The 19154-nt window shown below is 33.0% G+C and overlaps 1 protein-coding gene and 1 pseudogene across 1 annotated transcript; both read left to right on the plus strand.

Annotated features, from left to right (window-relative positions):
* The first annotated feature begins 6840 nt into the window (after positions 1 to 6840).
* On the plus strand, positions 6841 to 8770 carry LOC149553623 (cytochrome P450 76T24-like). Its single transcript, XM_089789034.1, has 2 exons — positions 6841 to 7836; positions 7912 to 8770. Exons 1-2 carry the CDS (start codon positions 6949 to 6951, stop codon positions 8548 to 8550), a joined length of 1527 nt encoding a protein of 508 aa, XP_089645160.1. The 5' UTR covers positions 6841 to 6948; the 3' UTR covers positions 8551 to 8770.
* A 3306-nt stretch (positions 8771 to 12076) lies between these two features.
* LOC149553624 (geraniol 8-hydroxylase pseudogene) lies at positions 12077 to 16083 on the plus strand (annotated as a pseudogene).
* The last annotated feature ends 3071 nt before the right edge of the window (positions 16084 to 19154 follow it).

A 19154-nucleotide genomic window follows, 5' to 3' on the forward strand; every position in this document is an offset into this window, starting at 1 on the left:
TAGGAGAAATAAGGGTATAATCTGTTTAGTAGATTCACGGATATGTTTTTGCATTGGTACAGTATCATTTGAATCTAAGGTCTACCCGACTAGGTTTAGTAGAGCCTAAAGTTGAAGAAGGGTCTAGCCTTACAGTTGGCCTATTGTCAGAAAGGGCATGTTGAAAATGGGAGTTAGCTGCCCCTAGATATGTCAGTTTCTCAGTGGGATAATTGAAAACCCGGTAACATTTTCAAACACCAACATAATAAAAAAGATGGAGCTATAAATCTATCACAAGCAAGGTGACAGAGGAAGAATGAAAATTATTCATATCTGCATATGAAGATGACACATCTTTGGCATTATTGCCAAAGAGGAAGAAATTGTCTTCAAGAAAGTACACTAAGATCAGAAAATCACAGAGGGAGAAATCTAGATATAGAAGATACAAACCTATGGAATAACTACTCAAAGGGAGAAAGTGTACAAGTGTACCTTCTAATTACATCTACCTAGTAAGAGGGAGACAATGTTGAGGGAGATATAAGAAGTGATCATAAGGAAGTCATAAGGATGAGTTGATTGATTATCTATTGATCATAATAGAATTTTGTAACCTATTCAAAAGATGTAAGTTGTTGATAAAGGGAGAGATTTTGATACAATGAATTATTTTCTTTTTGGTATTTTTTTGGTCTTATAGATTAAGTCTGGTTAGTTTGGTTTTCCATCAATACCAAAGAGGGAGATTGTTGAAAACAAATTGATACAAGTATGATAAGTGTGTTTCAATTATTCTTTTGTCACTGATGTCAAACTTGCTACTCATTGGTAAGATAATTTCTTATATGATTTAAGTACTATCATTTGTTTGATTGATGAAGAGGATTTGATTGAAAATGAGGTAACAATAGAACCTAGAGGAAGCTTGAGTTATGATATGGAAAAGGCATACAAGAATAAGTTAAGATAGTGATATTATAGTGCTTTGATAATCTACTTAAAGTTGAAAAGGTTCGTTACACTCAGTAAGTTTAGAAGAAAAAGTTAAATGCAGTTTGTCTGCCAAGCCTGCTGAGTCGACAGTAGGTGCCAAGCAAAGCTAGTGCAAGCTAAGAAAAAAATTAGTTAGAGCCTAGAAAAGTCAAATTTAGTGTAAGTTGAGTGAAACAATGTAAGTTGAGTAAAGTTTAGTTGATGCTGAGCACCAGTAAACTTGAGTTTCTGTCGAGTGTTTTGACAGTGGATGTCAACTAGCATAGTATGTGCAAAGCATCAAAAGCCAGTTAATGCCAAGTGTCAACATTATGAGAAAGATCGAGAACTCAATGAATCTAAGCTGACAAGTTTGATTTCTTGGATTGTGTGAACCATGTGGAACATAAGGTTGATAAGTTGATGATATTGAATTCAAGATAAGCTATTTTGAGGTGAATTCAAAGGGAATTGAAGGATATGTTTCTAGAAGGAAATGACATGAAATGAGGAGTAGATTCATTGAATCCTACCTAATTTGACCTAACCCTAAAATGGTCGATGGAGGATGAATGACAAAAGATATTAATTTTCTATTTATAGAGATGGTTGGTCAGAAGAAAAAGTTGTCATGTACAAGAACCTAAGGAAGACAAGGAGTCTAGGGTATTCCTTTATTCAATGACCTAATAGAAGACATTGCATTGGCAAGAAAAGCAAGAGGGCTTAAGGGTATGGATGCATGAAGAGTGAAAAAGCTAACAAAGCTGAAGTGTATGAAAGCCAAGTAGAATGGAGGACTAAAACAGAGATCTGTAATCTACAAATGGAGTTGTAAGTTGGTATCAAATCAAGCCTTACCGTTACTCTGTAATCATTGTATCAATCTAGGATAAATCCTTTGGATAAAGGTTGACCTAATAGTCATTTTTAAAACCTTTAACTAGGCAATATTACAAGTGAATGATCTAATATCCTCTAACAAGGCCCACTCCTAATAGGGTGATTGAAATCTTTTAAATGGGTCACATTTAATAATGTGCATTGTAACCTTTAACAGGGTTGGTGTTTCATAGGGCATCACTTCAGAAGAGTGAGAATGAGTAGCATGTTACTAGTGGTTTTTCCCAAATTTGGTTTCTATGTTAAATCATTGTGTCAAATGTGTTATTGAATATGCTATGTTAAATGTTTATATTTCTACAAATTAATTTCATAGTAACCTACAAGTTTGAGTGATTGCATAATCTAATGGATAGATGCATGGTGAAAATGTTTTATAGATATGGGTTGAAACTACCCTATGAAAAAATTTATTTGTACATTTGGACCTTGGATAACTGATTCACCCCCCTTCTCATTTATTCTAAAGAATTCCAATAGCACCAACATGCTAGATCTATAATTTCTCAAGTCTAACTTGGACAACACAACCAAAAGAAAATAATTATAAAACCTTTTCAATCTTTCATTCCCATAGTCATTTTTCTCATCCTATCTTAATAGATAGATTTATTATTCTATTTTTACAATAAATATGTTGTTCTAGTTACAAATTTCTTGGGGAAAAACAAAAGTGCCATAGACATAAGAATTTATGATTTATGTGGGGATAAAGCAACATGAAAAACACATAGGAATTTATGATTTCAGTAGGGATGAACAAATAAATGGATTGTAGAGCTCACTTGGACGATCGTGCGTCCTTTTTTATACACTTTTAGTTGTTGATTTTTAAAATTGAGTTGGGCATTTCAAATTAGAGACAAATCCTTTTCAATTATAATATAAAAATTAAATAAAAAGTCAATGTACTTTAAAATATAAACAAAAAATAAATATACTTTAAAATATAAATATCCTTGAGAGAATTGTTTTGAGTATGAATATGGCTTTTGAATTTGAAGTAAAGTAGACATCATGTTTAACAAAGACTTTCAATCTTAGCTTGGGGTCTGATGGAGGTACTTAAGCTTCTATTTTTAAGGAAGATGAGGTCTCCTAAAGAAGAAAACAAATTGCTAATAGGATCATTTAGAATCTCATCCTAGAGAATAAGAGCCTCTACAATATCCACAGCTAGTCATTTAAGCACAAAAATAGTGATGGGGCTAGAATTACCCAATGTCCCCATGCAACTGCTTAAGTCTATTTTCTACTTAAAAATAAGCTATGCAGATGTGAAGTAAATTGTCAAAAAGAAAAGAGGGCTCAAAATAAGAAAGCATTGTATATTAAAAAAAATACAGGTGGATGCATAGAAAAATTCCCTCCTTTTTTTTAATTTACTTCCATTTATTTTCCTCTATTTTTACATTTACATCTATTTTTTTCCCTCCCAAATTTAAGTCTATTATTTAAAAATTACTTTTAAGCTTCTTAATATAAGAAAAGATTAGCATTCGTGGGGTCACTTGCTCCTTAAAATATGTAGTAACGGCTACTAGCCAAATTAAGCTAAGAAGCTACATCAGGGCCTGCTCTTAGCTCTACTAGCTTAAAAGAATATTTTTAAAATCTGCATTCTTGTCAAAATAAAATTTTAGAAGGAAAATTATGTTTTCCTATTTCTGATCAATACAAAATTATATTTTGAATATACATTTTAAATTTAAAAGTATTAAAATTCATAACTCACAAATTCCTTCAATTTCGGAGTTTAAATTTGTAAGTCGGGTTGCACTAGAAGTTCATGGGGCCACCAGGTTTAAAATATTCCAAAAATGTCTATACAACACTAGCTCAATTTCTTTAGAAAGCCCCCCGCCATGGGACAAGGCACCCTCAGAGTTTTTAAAAATATTTAATGACAAGTGATGTCATGAATTTTTAATTTCTTCTAGGTAAAATAAAATAGCTCCTAAATTTAAGCAAATTGGTGGTCCCATAAATTTAAAAATGAAAATAGCCTAAGGTAGGGGTCCCATGGGAGGGGCTTGGGATCTATTTTTCTAGAGTAGGTAGCCCCATGATTATTTTTTTAAGGGGGCCAAAGGTTTGTTTGGATTTTTTTCCTATAAAATAGGAGCTTTGACTTTTTGGCCCTCTTAATCTAAGTAGGTCCACTAGCTTAGAGAATAATTCTACCATTTTTCAACAACCTACTCTTTACTTTCCAGGCAAAATGAAATAATTCCACCAAGAAAATTTATGAAGAAATATAATTTTTATTTTTAAAATTTATTAGACAACCAACTTCCTTGAATTTAGGAGCTAACATTTTGAAGAAAATTCACATATAAATTCAATAGCTCTTGCTCTATTTCTAAGAAACCAAGTGCTCATGGGACCCCGGCCTAGGATTTTAAATTTATTATTTTGTTTTGGTGGAAAAATAATATGAAATTGTTGACATATGGGGAGACAATATCCTAAGCTAGTGAGACTATTTCCATCCCCAGCTCATTTCCATGCATTCAAATTAAGGGTGCTAAAAAGTAGGAGCTCCTATTTTGTAGGAATTTTTTTGAAATAAACCTTTAACCCCTCAAAAAGATTGCTAGATATGTTAGAGGGGAGTTAATGAAAGGTTTTCAATTATTTATCTCTCTTAGAAAATATGACATGTTTAAGTGTAAGGCCCTAATTGGGTTTTTCCTCTTCCAACATTTGAAAAAAAGATAGGTCATTGGTTGTCTATTCGATGCAATTGAAAATGCTTTGCTGTTTGGAAACCATAATGTGTTTGACAAGTAATTTGGTTTACTATATGATTTTGTTCCTCATGAGATTATCGCATCTAGTAAGGTCGTCTTCTATGCTATGCACAAGATGATAATTCATCGTCCATTGTCCAGCTTGTGTTTAATAATATGGAGACAATACACAGCAAATGATGAGTTCAAAAAACAAACTTAAATGATGAGGTTAATAATAGTCTAGGTAGTGGTCCTCCTCATAAAAATGAGGAATGCAAAGAAACAAAAGACTGGGTGGTTGATCCTACCTGTCTCGAGACATAGAACATTGCTTAGAAGTCTCATATTTCACGGGCCACTACTATATATTTTATTAAATTTTGGTACTACTTGATGACCTTTTCAATGTATATTTCTAGAAGTCATTATTTTTCTTCAACTTTTTTGGCTTAGTCATATGACATTGGCCCGTGGTAGGATAAAAACTCTCACCCTAATATTTGTAGTTCAAATTCAAGGATATTTGAACTACAAAAATATGATATATTTGTAATTGTCAATTTTGTATTCTATAAATATAATACAAATCTATGACCTTTTACCCTAGAAAATAATAACAAGATACATTAAATAAAAATATATTTAATATTTATATTTTATAAAATATATATAAATTAATTTTTTAAAAATAAATTATAATGAATAATATAAAATTTATGCATGAAATATATAATCAAATAAAAAAATTTAACTAGCAAACTAATTAAAAATTATAAAGCAAAACTATTGTAAAACCTCAAAGACGCTATTGGAGTGTGATGATGAGAGGTATTTACTATTGATGCAGGCTATCCTCCTAACAAAATGCACACAATAGTGGAAAAATTCTTTAAAACATTTCTTTAGATCTGCGAGAATGCAATAATTTTATCTCAGATTTTGTGATGTCTTTTGTTATTTACCATTGAAGTCATCATGAAATTTTTGTAAAAAAAAATTTATTTTCATAATTTGAAAAAAAATTAAAAACATATTTTGTGTAAATATAGCCACATCCTATTACTATCACTCCAATTGCTAGATCCGTACTTTATCAGTGTAACTTGGACCACCTATAAACCCTATTTGTAGTTACTTCTTGTTCTCGTGACATCTTAACAAAAAAATGATGTTTTCTTGTATTTTAACAATTTATATATGTTGTCCCCATTCACAAATTTCTTGTAGGAATTCAATGGGAAAAAGTAACATGACAAGTACGCATTTCAATGGGTGATGTCTATCTAGCAGAAAATTTGCACCTGATATGATAATTTTTTGAATTTATTAAATTTATTTTGAAGTCACATACAAGGAGTTTTGTGACTTTAAAATTAGTTAATAAATTTCAAAAACTGTCAAATCTCATGCATATGTTTGGCTATTTAGCCAAGGGCATTTCAATAAGGGTTAACAATTAATGGATGGCAGAGATGTCTTAAATGGTCATGCATCCTCTTTTTAACAACCATTGACTTTTAAATTTTTTTCATTATAATATAAAAGTAAATTAAAATATCAATGTACTTTAAAATATAAATTAAAAATTAATATCCTTTAAAATATAAATATCCTTCGGAGACTTATTTCGAATTGAATTTAACAACTATTGACTTTTAAATTTTTTTAATTATAATATAAAAGTAAATTAAAATATCAATGTACTTTAAAATATAAATTAAAAATTAATATCCTTTAAAATATAAATATCCTTCAGAGACTTATTTCGAATTGAATATGGATTTGTGATTTTAAAGTGGACATCCCGTTCAACAAAGACTCTCCGATCTTACAGCCCACTGTCTCCAATGGACTATGTTATTCAAGTAAAGCAAGGGATAGAAAATAATATTAGTCATCAATCTGAATAGATTTCCACAATCCATTAGACTTTTTTGACAATTTGCTTCTGGATTTGATTGTGTTTGTTTTTTTAGCATCAACGTTTCGGATCACACTCTGTGATCCATCATCAGGACATTTTTTCATTCTTGCATTCTCTCATCCTGATGATGGATCACAGAGTGTGATCCCAAACGTTGATGCTAAAAAAACAAACACAATCAAATCCAGAAGCAAATTGTCAAAAATATTAGTCATGTCGTGTTCTCATGTTCTCCTACAGAAAGCCACAACAATTCAAACTACTGTATTCCCAAAATCTATGTACGTAATTATAAAATTCTAGCCAAAGAAAAACGTGTTACGACTTGGAAAGATCAAGTGCGCTGCCAGCACGTACTCAGCCTATAAAGTAGACACTAGTTACACACTGGAAACTGAACCAGAGGAAACAAGGATCTCTACAGCCAATATGGGGTTTCCACTGTTTTCTTGGTATTCTGTGCTCCTTACTGCTGCTTCACTGTTATTCTTCTTCTTTCTATGGAGAAGAGAGATGAAAACGAGGAATTCTCTGCCCCCTGGGCCTACTGCTTGGCCCATTGTGGGAAACCTCTTTCTGCTGGGCAATAGGCCTACCGAGTCTCTGTACGCGCTTTCTCTCAAATTTGGCCCACTCATGACTCTCCGCCTCGGCACCAAGACAACAGTGGTCGTCTCCTCCGCCGCCATGGCGAAGGAAGTCTTCAAAACGCACGACCACATCTTCGCGGGGCGGACGGTGATAGAAGGCGTCAAATCAATCTCCCATCACAAGGCCTCCCTTATTTGGGGCGAATATGGACCTCATTGGCGCAACCTCCGACGCATCTCAATGGTCGAGCTTTTCAGCAACACGAGACAAGAAGCTCTTCAACACCTCAGAAGAGCCGAGGTATTTCACACAATCCGACTCATTTACGAGGACAAGAGAAATGTGATAGATATCGGGAGAACGGTGTTTTGCACTTCTTTGAATTTGTTGGGAAACATGATCTTCAGCTCAAGAGTCTTCGATCCCCACAATCCGGCTTCAGCTGGATTCAACCATTCCGTCTGCGAGTTGACGAGGCTCGGAGGAAAGCCCAATTTGGTCGACTTTTTCCCCTTTCTCCGCTTACTCGACCCGCAGGGCGTTTGCAGTCAGATGTCCAAGCATTTGCAGGCGATGTACGATTTTGTTGATTTGTTCCTACAGAAAAGACTCGCCTCTGAAAGTGAAAACCTCGGGCGAAACGATTCCGCGAAGGATTTTCTGGATGTTCTACTAGATTCCAGAAGCCAAGATTTCACACCCGCTGATATTCGACCCTTGATAGCTGTATGTATTGAAATTAACTTATCAAATGCCTAAAGAAAGAGTCTTTTATTTAATCTCCTTTTTTAACTTTTCCAGGAATTGTTTATTGCCGGCACTGAAACGACAACTACAACGGTGGAATGGGGCATGGCAGAGTTCATTCGCAATCCAGAGAAATTAAAGCGTCTCCGTCAGGAACTGGATGAAGTTGTTGGTCCCGATCGGAAAGTGGAAGAATCTGATTTGGATCGTCTGCCTTATCTCCGTGCAGCCGTGAAAGAGACATTCCGACTGCACACGCCGGTTCCTCTGCTGCTTCCACACAAGGCTCACAGCACATGCGTGGTCGAGGGATTTGTGATACCCAAAGACACGCAGGTGTTTGTGAACGTGTGGGCCATTGCGAGGGACCCTTCAGTTTGGACCAGCCCTTCCGAATTTCTGCCCGAGAGATTTCTGACGGGTAAAAATTGCAAGGTGGATTACCGGGGACAAAACTTCGAGCTGATTCCATTCGGAGCGGGGAGAAGGATTTGTGCTGGGCTTTCATTGGCGGACCGTATGGTTCATTTGATTCTGGCTTCTTTGCTTCATTCGTTTGATTGGGTGCTTCCGGATGGCATGAGCTATGAAGAGATGGACATGAGGGACGAGCTCGGAATTACTCTCAAGAAGTCTGCACTTTTAAATGCAATCCCCATACCACGTCTCTCACATCATGCATACCAGAAGTAGCCTAGATTACCTCTTCTACTCAACGCTTGTCACGCGTATTAAATAAGGAATCAATAAATGAAAGTCTATATAATGTCTTTAAGTTGTGTATTGGAGCCACTTTACTTTCGAGGTTGCCATGTACAACTGATTATTTCTAGCTGCTCTGGTATACGCACAGATTTTCACTAGTTAGCTTTTAAATATCATCTTTACTTTTTAATTTATATCATTTTCATTATATTTTATGGCTCGCTTGACTTGTTCTGAAGTATTTTAATATTAAGTTTTTATTTTAGGTTTTTAATGTATTTATTATAATAGAGATTTAAATTGTAATAATATAACGATAAATAAGACATTTTATAGAATCTTTTCATAAGAGCATTACAAACAAAGAGACTTTGGAAAAGATACTATAGCATTGTCTATTGTCTACTAAATATGTTAAAGAAGAGAAACTAAAGTCAACATGTGATATAAATTTTAAAATCCATCGGTGAAACTATATGACTTCTCATATAAATTTATAAAAATAATAATTGCTATCACACTAATAAAGAATCAAAATTATTTTTAAATAAAAATTAAGCTCAAAACTTTATTGTATGGGAAGAATAGTCGTATGCATTCAGATAATGCTTACTAAACTATTTTAACTTCTAAAACATAATGCATTAATTAATAGAGATGAATAAATTTGTGCATTAAAAGAAAATTAGATAAATATTAAAGAACAGAGACTGATTATTGGACTTATTATTACACTAAAAGAATGTGAGAACAACACGAAAAATTAATAGAACAAGAATACATATCGTTATAAAGAATAAAATCTAGAAGTTAAGAATCGAGAATGGAAATGTTAATAAATTTGGATAAAGTCCAACTAGTGCTCATCTACTAGAAATTTTAGGTTGGTAATCAAAAAATATTTAAGTTATTTAAATATACACATTTGACGTGATCAATTATTATAGTAACTTTTATAAAGTAACAATATTATAATGCCTCATTGATTCAGATATGAACATGAGGAAGAGTAAGTAGAATGCTTGGAGAACTAGCAAATGCCTCCAATTGGGGAAATTCAAGTCCCCCCAAAAAAATATTTTAGCTTTGAGTCTACCAAGAGTGAGATAAAACCCACCAAGAGAAAGAGGCGTCACTAGGACATCGGTAAGAAGCTCGTCTCCAGCCCACTTAGTCCCTCACACATCTCAGACACCGTTGAAGTTGTCTCATCCCCAGCCAAAAGCATGGCGAGGACATCACCTCCCCCATGAAGGGCACTCCCAAAGGTTGGGGGGGGAAGGGAAGCACAACCATGGCCAAAGGCAAAGAAAGGTTTAGCTAGATAGGCTAGAGCAGTCAATGAAGGAGATGGCAAACAATCACATTGGCATCTGCCAAAAATTTGACACACTGGCAAAATTCTCCACAAAAGTTATGCATTCTACAGTCACTACTCTTTATTTCCTATAGGTGAATGAGGACATGAAGGACGTTTGAAAGGAGAGTGAGACTACCTACTCCATTTAAGGCTTTTTGGGGGAGGACTAGTTGAAGATGCTCTTGGACAAGCTTGTCAAAGAGGAGGGGGTGGAAGTGAATAGGGATGAGCCTGAGGATAAGAAAATGAGCAACTAGAAAAGAATGAGGGTAGCTAGCCTTGATTTTTTTTGTTCATTTTGTGTTTATGTTGTCGATCACTTTGAACTTAGTGACCTATACAATTTTATTATATATGTATATGTTTAATTTCTAAATTGATAGCAACAATATATTCCCCTACTGTTGGAATGCTTTTCCATTTTATTTGTTGGTTAGTAACAGGATTGATGGTAGTGATGCTTTTGTCCTAGAGCTTTTTTGTTTTTTGAAGTATAAAACTTGTACCAGTTAGATGATTGGGAGGTACCCTTTAGGTGGTCCTTCAACCTTTTTGTACTTTGGGGTTAGCCCCCCATCCTTATGGCTGCTATCTAATACTTCAAAAACAATATTAATAATCTCAAGTTATTAGTTATTTTTATATTCTTAATTTTTCTTTTTTTGAACAGTAAGTTGAAGTCAAGATTAAATATTATCATGTGTTTTTAATATTATAAAGTAGTCATAATTCAAGTGGTTGGCCCAGAGAAAAAAGACATAGTGACAAAGTCACTACCAATAGACACACAACTTATAGACCATAGTCAGTAGACTATACACCCATACTTAATTTACAAAAAACATAGAAATGAAGCACTAGCTTACTATCAAAACAAGTATTGTAGATAGCGAAAAGGAAAACCCTCTACTCTAAACTAACAACTAAACTAAACATCGTATCATGGACATTTTTAATAACAACCATTAAAATGATAAAGAAATTGTTCCAAATCTAGACACTCAAGGATTGAGAGTTTAAAGCATGGTAAAAGAACACAACAAAAATAAAAAATAAGGACATAGAAAGAGGAAAAATCCTCAATCATTTTAATCCTCTTGGCTAGGTAGTGGTCTTCCCCCTAAAAATATGGAATACAAAGAAAAGAAAGACTATGTGCTTGGTTATTGTCTTCCAAAGCCAGAGGAAGTTGTTGAGAACTCATGTATTTCATGAATCGATGTTATATATGTGGTTTATTTTTAATAAATTTTAGTACTACTTGACAACCTTCCAATTTATATTTATAGAAGTCATTTGTTTGTTCAATTTTGTTTAGGTTTAGTTGTATAGTGCTAACATGTGGCTAGATAAAACCTCTCAACAAGGTCTTTTTATTTAGATTCATGTATTTTCCAGCTATAGATATTCAAAACTTATGATGCATTTTGTGATTGTTAGTTTTATATTTTTAAAATATAATACATATCTATGACCTTTTACCTCACAAAATTATAATAATAAATACATTGTATAGAAAACCTTTAATATTTAAATTTTATAAAATATAATATAAATTAAAATATTAAAATAAATTATAAAAGATGTTATAAATTCAATAAATGAAATAAATAATCAAATAATAATATTCATAAAAAATAATTATTTAAAACTTATAAAGAAAAACTATTATAAAAACTTCAAAGCTACTATTCAAGGGTGATGATGAAAGATAATTGCTCACATCCACATTCTAGATCCATAATTTCTCAGGTTTAACTTGGACAAGACAACAAAAAGAAAATCATTACAAAACCTTTTTAATGTTGCATTCCCTTAGTCATTTTTCTAGTCCCTTCTTATAGATACATAATTGTATTCTTACAATAAATATATTATCCTAGTTGCAAATCTCTCAAGGAAAAAGATATGTGTCACATACATAGAATTTTATCATTTTAGTGGGAATAAAGCAACATGTTATGTGGTATGGGCACCAGTGATCGTATTAAACCTGCAGGAGTGGAGGCTTCCATCCGCAAGAGTGAAGTAGCAATTGTTTATCTATGAGAGGGTAGCTTATTACCTTTTATGGAACAAATGATAAAACATGAGGAGAACATCTTGATGCAATAATTCAACTTGTGGAATGATAGAAAAGTGGCCATCAATGGGATGAGTTTTGAAATCACTGAAGAAGTTAGAGCTAAGGTCGGTGGGTTTCCCATGGGAGGCAAGAACTGGTGCAAGCAAGCACGTGTGAATGATGAAACTAGTCTGTGGAAGATCTTCAAGTTTAATGAGGAACCGGTTCAAATGTGTGGTGTGTTTTCCAGGGAACACTTTCCTAATCCCTGGGATGTTATGCGCTATGCTATTATGAGATACATTCTCCTTGAGGATCTATTTTAGGTACTTTTTTCTGCCATTTTCCCATTCTCAAGCATTTCAAAAATTTGGATCAAATTTCCTTTTCATTCCTTTTGCTAAATTCAATGGAAGATAGTATATTCAAGGCTAGAAGAAAGAAGGGGGAGGGAAAATCCTTTTATCTCATCCACCAAGGTTTCATGAATAAATTGTATATTGATCACCTTGCCATAAACCCAACACTCCTAGTCAACATGCTAGTTACTATCACTCCCCAAGTTTCTTTGGACCCTGACCCTAGCCTTAGCCACAAAAAAAACCAAGAAAACCCCCACCCCTAAAGTTAAAATTAGCCTCATTGATTTTGATATAAACATAAGGAAGAGAAAATAGAGTGCTCAAAGAACCAACAAATGCCTCCAATTAGAGAAATTTAAGTCCCCCCTAACAAGATTTTAGCTCAGAGTCTACCAAAAGTGACATTAAACCCACCAAGATGAAGAAACCTCACCAAGACATTGGCAAGAAGCATGTCTCTAGCCCACTCTATCCCTCGCACATTTATGATACACTTGAAGCTAATCCTTCCCTAGCTAGAAGTGTGGGGCAGGACATCACCTCCCCCTTGAAAGGTACTTCTAAAGAAGGGGAGGAAAAATGGAAGCATAACCATGGCCAAAGCCATGGAAAGGCTCAGTTGGATAGGCTAGAACTGTCAATGAAGGAGTTGGTAGACAATCACATTGGCATTTGCCAAAAATTTGAAACTCTGGTGAGTTTCTCCACTAAATTTATGCATTTCACAATCACTACCCTTTATTTCCTACAAGTGAATAAGGATGTGAAAGACTTGGGAAAGGAGAGCTAGACTACCCATCCCTTATACGGCTTCTTGGTAGAGAACAAGATGAAGACTCTCCTAGACAAACTTGTCAAAGAGGAGGGGGTGGATGTGAATAGGGATTAGCCTAAGCCAAAGAAGGATGGGGAACCTAAAAAGAAGGAGGGCAATTAGCCCTGCCATTATTTTTTCTTTTTGTTGTTATGATACCAATTACTCTAAACTTGATGCCCTATGGGGCTTTATTTTATATGTAGGTCTAAATGTTGGACTAATAGTAGTAGTATGTTTTCTTACTACTGGAATGCTTTTCCTTTTTATATACTTGTTAGCAACAGGACTGATGTTGTTAGTTCTATTCTAGATCATATTTTCTTTTTGAAGTATAAAACTGGTATCAGTTAGATGATTGGGAGGTAACCTTTGGTTGATCTCTTAGCCTTTTTGGACTTTGGAGTCTACCCCTCATCCATTTGGTTGCTATCTAATACTTCAAAAACATGTCATGTACAAAGGAATTTATGATTTCAATAGACGAACAAATATATGAATGGTAAAGCTCACTTGGATGGTTGTGCAACCTCTTCTTTACACTTTTAGCCATTAATTTCTAAATTTGAGATGAACATTTCAAATTAAATACAAAACCATTTCAATTATAATAAACAAATTAAATAAAAATTTAATGTACTTTAAAATATAATTAAAAAACAATATACTTTAAAATATAAATATCCTAGAGAGAACTATTTTGATATGAATATGGTTCTTTGATTTAAAGTAAAGAAAACATCATGTTTAACAAAGTCTTCCAATCTTAGATTAGGGTCCCATGGAGGGACTTAAGCTTTGATTTTCAAGGAAGAAGGGGTCTGATAAAAAATAAAAGAAATTTTTATAGTAGGATCATCTAGAATCTTCTTCCAAAAAATAAGAGGCCCTACACTATCTAAGGCTTCTCATTTAAGCACAAAAATAATGGCGAGGCAAGATTTAACTCCACTAGCTTAAGAGAATACTTATAAAATCTACATTCCTAGCAAAATAAACTTTTAGAAGGGAAAGTAAGTTTTTCTATTTCTTCTTAATACAAAATTATATTTTGAATATATATTTTTTATTTAAAAATATTAAAATTCATAACCTCAATTTCCTTCAATTTTGCATTCTAAATTTTTAAGTTGGGTTGCACTAGAAGTTCATGGGGCAACTATGTTTAAAATATTCCTAAAAAACCTTCATGAAAACCACTCATTCAAAAATTTAAAAAAAAGCCTAATGGGACCCCACCCTATCAGCATTTAGGAATATTTTATAATGAATGGTCCCGTGAATTTTTTATTTATTTTAGGTAAAAAAATTCAGCTCCTAAATCTAAGGAAATTGACCTGTTCCCATAAATTTTAAAAGTAAAATAACTTAAGATTTTAAAGTTATTATTTCGTTTTGGTGGAAAAATAATATGAAGTTCTTGACCCATGGGTAAGAAATTCCCTAAGCTTGTGGGGCTATTTCCAACTCTACCCCATTTCCACCCACTCAAATTGAGAGGGCTAAAAAGTAGGAGCTCCTATTTTGTAATAAAAAATTTTAAAAAATCTTTAGCCACTCAAAAAGACTGATAGATATATTAGGAGTTCATGGGACCACTAGGTTTAAAATATTCCTAAAAAACTTCCCACCCTAAGAGTATAAATCTCCTAAGCTTGTGGGGCTATTTTCAACCCCACCCCATTTCTACCCACTCAAATTGAGAGGGCTAAAAAAGTAGGAGCTCGTATTTTGTAGGAAAAAAATTCAACTCCAACAGACTCGAAGCTATGCAACATCTCAGAAGAGATCAAGTATTCCGCACTATTCGACTCGTTCTCAACGACAAAGGAAAGGTTGTCGACATCGGCCGCACGGTCTTCTGCACGTCTTTGAATTTGTTGGGAAACATGATCTTCTGCGGGGTTTAAAGACGCCATCTGCGAAATGATGAAGGTCGGCGGAATGACTAATCTGGTGGACTTGTTCCCGTTTCTCCGGTTCCTCGACCCGCAGGGCGTGTCACGTCGGATGGCCGGGCAAATCAAGACCATATATGAGTTTTCCGATTCATTCATACAGAAAAGGCTCTCCGAGACGGCCAGCCAAGGCGTTCGGCGTAATGACTCTGACAAGGACTTTCTCGATGTTCTGCTGGATTCCACAAGTGAAAACTTCACTCTCATCCATGTTCGATCCTTTTGTATTTGTGAGTGCTCAAGATAGTGGAAGATTCACTAAAAGTTTATAAGTCGCTTGCATGTGTGATAGATCTCTGATTATCTGGGCTTTCTTGTTTCAGGAATTGTTTATGGCAGGTACTAAAACGTCCACTGCAACGTTAGAATGGGCCATGGCAGAATTCATTCGAAATCCCGAGAAATTAAAGCGTCTCCGAGAAGAAATGGATGAAGTAGTTGGTTGCAAGAGAAGAGTGAAAGAATCTGATTTGGATCGTCTGCCATATCTGGATGCAGCAGTGAAAGAGATACTCCGATTGCACCCGGCGACTCCTCTGCTGGTTCCTCACAGAGCTGACAACTCACATGTCATTGGCGGATTTGTGATACCCAAACACAGCCAGGTGACGGTGAATTTCTGGGCCATTACGAGGGACACTGCGATTTGGAAGAACCCTTCTGAATTCATGCCGGAGAGGTTTTTAGAAGGCGAGAACAGCAAGATGGATTACAGGGGACAACACTTTGAGCTCATTCCGTTCGGAGCGGGCAGAAGAATTTGCCCGGGGCTTCAGTTGGGAAGTCGCATGGTTCATTTTGTTCTGGCTTCTCTGCTTCACTCGTTTGAGTGGGTACTTCCAGAGGGGATGAGCTGCGAGCAGATGGACATGGAGGACGAGTTTGGCATCACTCTAAAGAAGGATGTAGAGTTGGGTGCAATTACCGTACCGCGTCTCCCTCATCATATATATGAGCAGTAGTAGGGCACTGGCTAAATAGCCACGTAAATGCACCCGGCTAGCCAGTGCCTTCTCAAACCCGTTCCGTTCCATAGCGAGTACAACGTGACCCAGCGAGGAAGGACAGACGCGTTGATCAATTAATTATCCGTACTAACCGTGCCAGAAGCCTGCAGACTGCGGTCAATCAAAAGCCAAATCCATCTCTGCAAGTGATCACCATGAAATTGCATTATGGCTGACGTGAGAAAGAATAGTAACATGTCGGCAATACTTTAAATGCGAACTCTTTTCTTATTTTAATTTGAGGTACATGATCCACCAATCTCTTCATTGAAATCCCATTATCTCTTTTTGATGATTTAAATAAAAACATAAGGTGAGTTTCTCTTATAGGTTTTCTTTTCTTTTTTATTATATTTATTTATTTATTTATAAGAAGAATTTATAAATATTATTGTGTTTTTAGTTTCTTATTTTTAATTGATTTTTTAAAAAATTATGATAAAGAAGAAAGATTATAATAGATGTTTTATAATAAAATGTATAATTTAAAATTTTGATATTAAGATTTATTAAAAAGGTTATTATATTCTAATAAATTTTTAGAAACTTATTTATGAAAATAAGTATGATATACTATTCAACTAGATTAGTTTTTAGTCTTGTTAAACATGAAATAAAATATTTTTTTAAAGAAATTTAATAATATAATAATTAATTAATTAAATTGTACAAAAGTTTATAATGATCTTAAGAAAAATGTATTACAAATTACAAATCAAAATATTTTTCCACAGGAAATTTAACTTCAAGATTTCTTTATTTCATTCTATAGTGAAAAATATATTTATTTTCATTTAAATATTTAGATATATGTTAAAATTCTTACATTTCTTGATATTATTTCAAAATAGTTAAATAAGAATATAGATTTTTTTATTTTAATGTTAAATATGGAAAAATTAATTCTGATTAGAATAATTATTCTTCATAATTTTAGAACTAACTCAATAAAATAATTCTTCAGGGTATTTGCAAATTTTGTATTTGATTCACTATGGAGCTCTTGAGAGTGAGCAAATAATGTAACATTTTTTATTTTTTAGTTATCTCCATTGTCACTCAAAATCAATGGTTTTTTATTTCTGAGAAGAAAGTGATGGAAATAGGTACTATATTGCCTATTTTTTTTTCCACAAAGAAATGGATGACATTTTCTCTACCTTTTTATATACATAAATGTTTATGTATAGATGCATTCAAAATAGTTTAAATAGTTTTGAATTAATTAATTAAATTTATTTTTTCAAACTCCATAGTAAAACATATTAATGAATGAATAATAAATAAGATATAGATATAATTTTAAAAATATTAAAAAAAGAATTTTACTAATTTTAAAATTAAATGAAGTAAATGTAAACATAAATTAATTCTTAAAATTAATGATTTAATGCAGAGTTCTTATCTAATTTTAAATTATTGTAATAAGTTACAAATGTTTTCATGGATGTCTATTATGTCACAAAGTTTCTGTTTTGACAAGAATTAAAGATTATATAAAAATACATTTAATATTTAAACTTAAAAATTGAATATTATTTGTCCCAACCTTTTATATTAATGTCTATTTATTGATTATAGTTGTAAAAATAAAATTAACTCTAGACTTAGTGAAAAACAAAGAAAATAAATAGTCTAGCCTTTTAATTGTGCAAGCAGGTGTCTACACCCTTCAATTATAAACACGCTTCAATTATAAGGACAATTGCATTACTTCAAACTTTTTTTTATAAGCATTTCATATCAATTTAAAGAAATGGATTTTTTAGTTCTAAATTATTAAATTTTGCAATGCAAAACAAATTTCATCTAATTAGAAGCTATGATTATTTTTAGTTAAGCTATATATTACTATCGACACTAACATTGCAACTTTTTAAGGTTCAAATGTTATTTATATGATACAAGTAAGATTTTCATGGTAGAAAATTCAATAATTGATCACTTGATTTATGTCAAGTAGAATTGATTCATGAAAAAACAAGAAAAGAAAGAACAATTAAACTCATAATTTCTTTTTAAAAATAAAGAGTTACAACATGATGAAAAAAATTTCCATAACAAATGAATTCCACATCTTCTAGCAAAGATAGTTTAGTACTCAATAATCAATATCTAAAATATAATATATTATAATATTGTCCAAAAATGTGTTGACTGTGATCTTCTATATAAATATCATCAACATGTGATTATCCAAAAATATGTTGGTCATGATCCTCCATATAAATATCATCAACACCACCTATAGATAAATTGTGTTAGTTATAAAATTAATTTCTAAATCAAATTCATGGAATTGATTATATTTAAATACAAAATTTCGTTACCATCTCCACTTCTCATTGTGTCTCTCATTGTTATTGCTTGGTTGAGATCAAGAGAAAAAGGTAACACATGTTCTTGGGGGTTTTATCATTTAAAATTGCAATAACATCCACATTCAAAGACTAAAACTTACCGTGTGCATTAAAGGCACAAAATCTATGAAAATGAATTTCATTATTTTATTACCTTTTGCAACTTGCATTGTGTCCATTGTTGTTGTCTTGGGAGAGATATCTTCTTGAGTTTCTTGTCCACCATCTATCATTGCAACAACATTGCATGCTTAATACATTAAATCATATAAAATGAATATACAAACAAAAGAATCAAAATTTATTTATTGTTATTTTGTAATTTCATTACCATTTCTAGTTTGGATTGCATTTTCATGACAAAAACTCACTCTAACTTCATCTTCATCAACCAATGGAGTAACATCATCTGTAATATAATAAAATAATCTTAGTTTGCTTCAAGGAAATATAATAATCACTAAAAATCATTACCATAAACAACTTGTATTTCACCTGTAACCATTTGGTTCAAATCAATGGAGAAAGGCAATCGACGTCATCGACTACTTTCTTGATCATTTAGACCTACAAAATGACATATGTTTATCACACACACACACACACACACACGAATTCTTATATAAATTACTAAAATGTTTTTGAATAAATATACTTACCTTTCTG

Source organism: Cupressus sempervirens, chromosome 6 (assembly GCF_028749045.1).
Source record: "Cupressus sempervirens isolate cs-2001-9-10 chromosome 6, ASM2874904v1, whole genome shotgun sequence".
In the NCBI taxonomy this organism is placed as follows: domain Eukaryota; kingdom Viridiplantae; phylum Streptophyta; class Pinopsida; order Cupressales; family Cupressaceae; genus Cupressus; species Cupressus sempervirens.

What these genes read in the sequence shown, in the direction of transcription:
- LOC149553623 (XM_089789034.1), top strand. Translation starts at nt 6,949, where the DNA reads ATGGGGTTTCCACTGTTTTCTTGGTATTCTGTGCTCCTTACTGCTGCT. An exon ending in ATATTCGACCCTTGATAGCT is followed by an intron (nt 7,837 to 7,911) that starts GTATGTATTGAA and finishes TAACTTTTCCAG; the next exon opens with GAATTGTTTATTGCCGGCAC.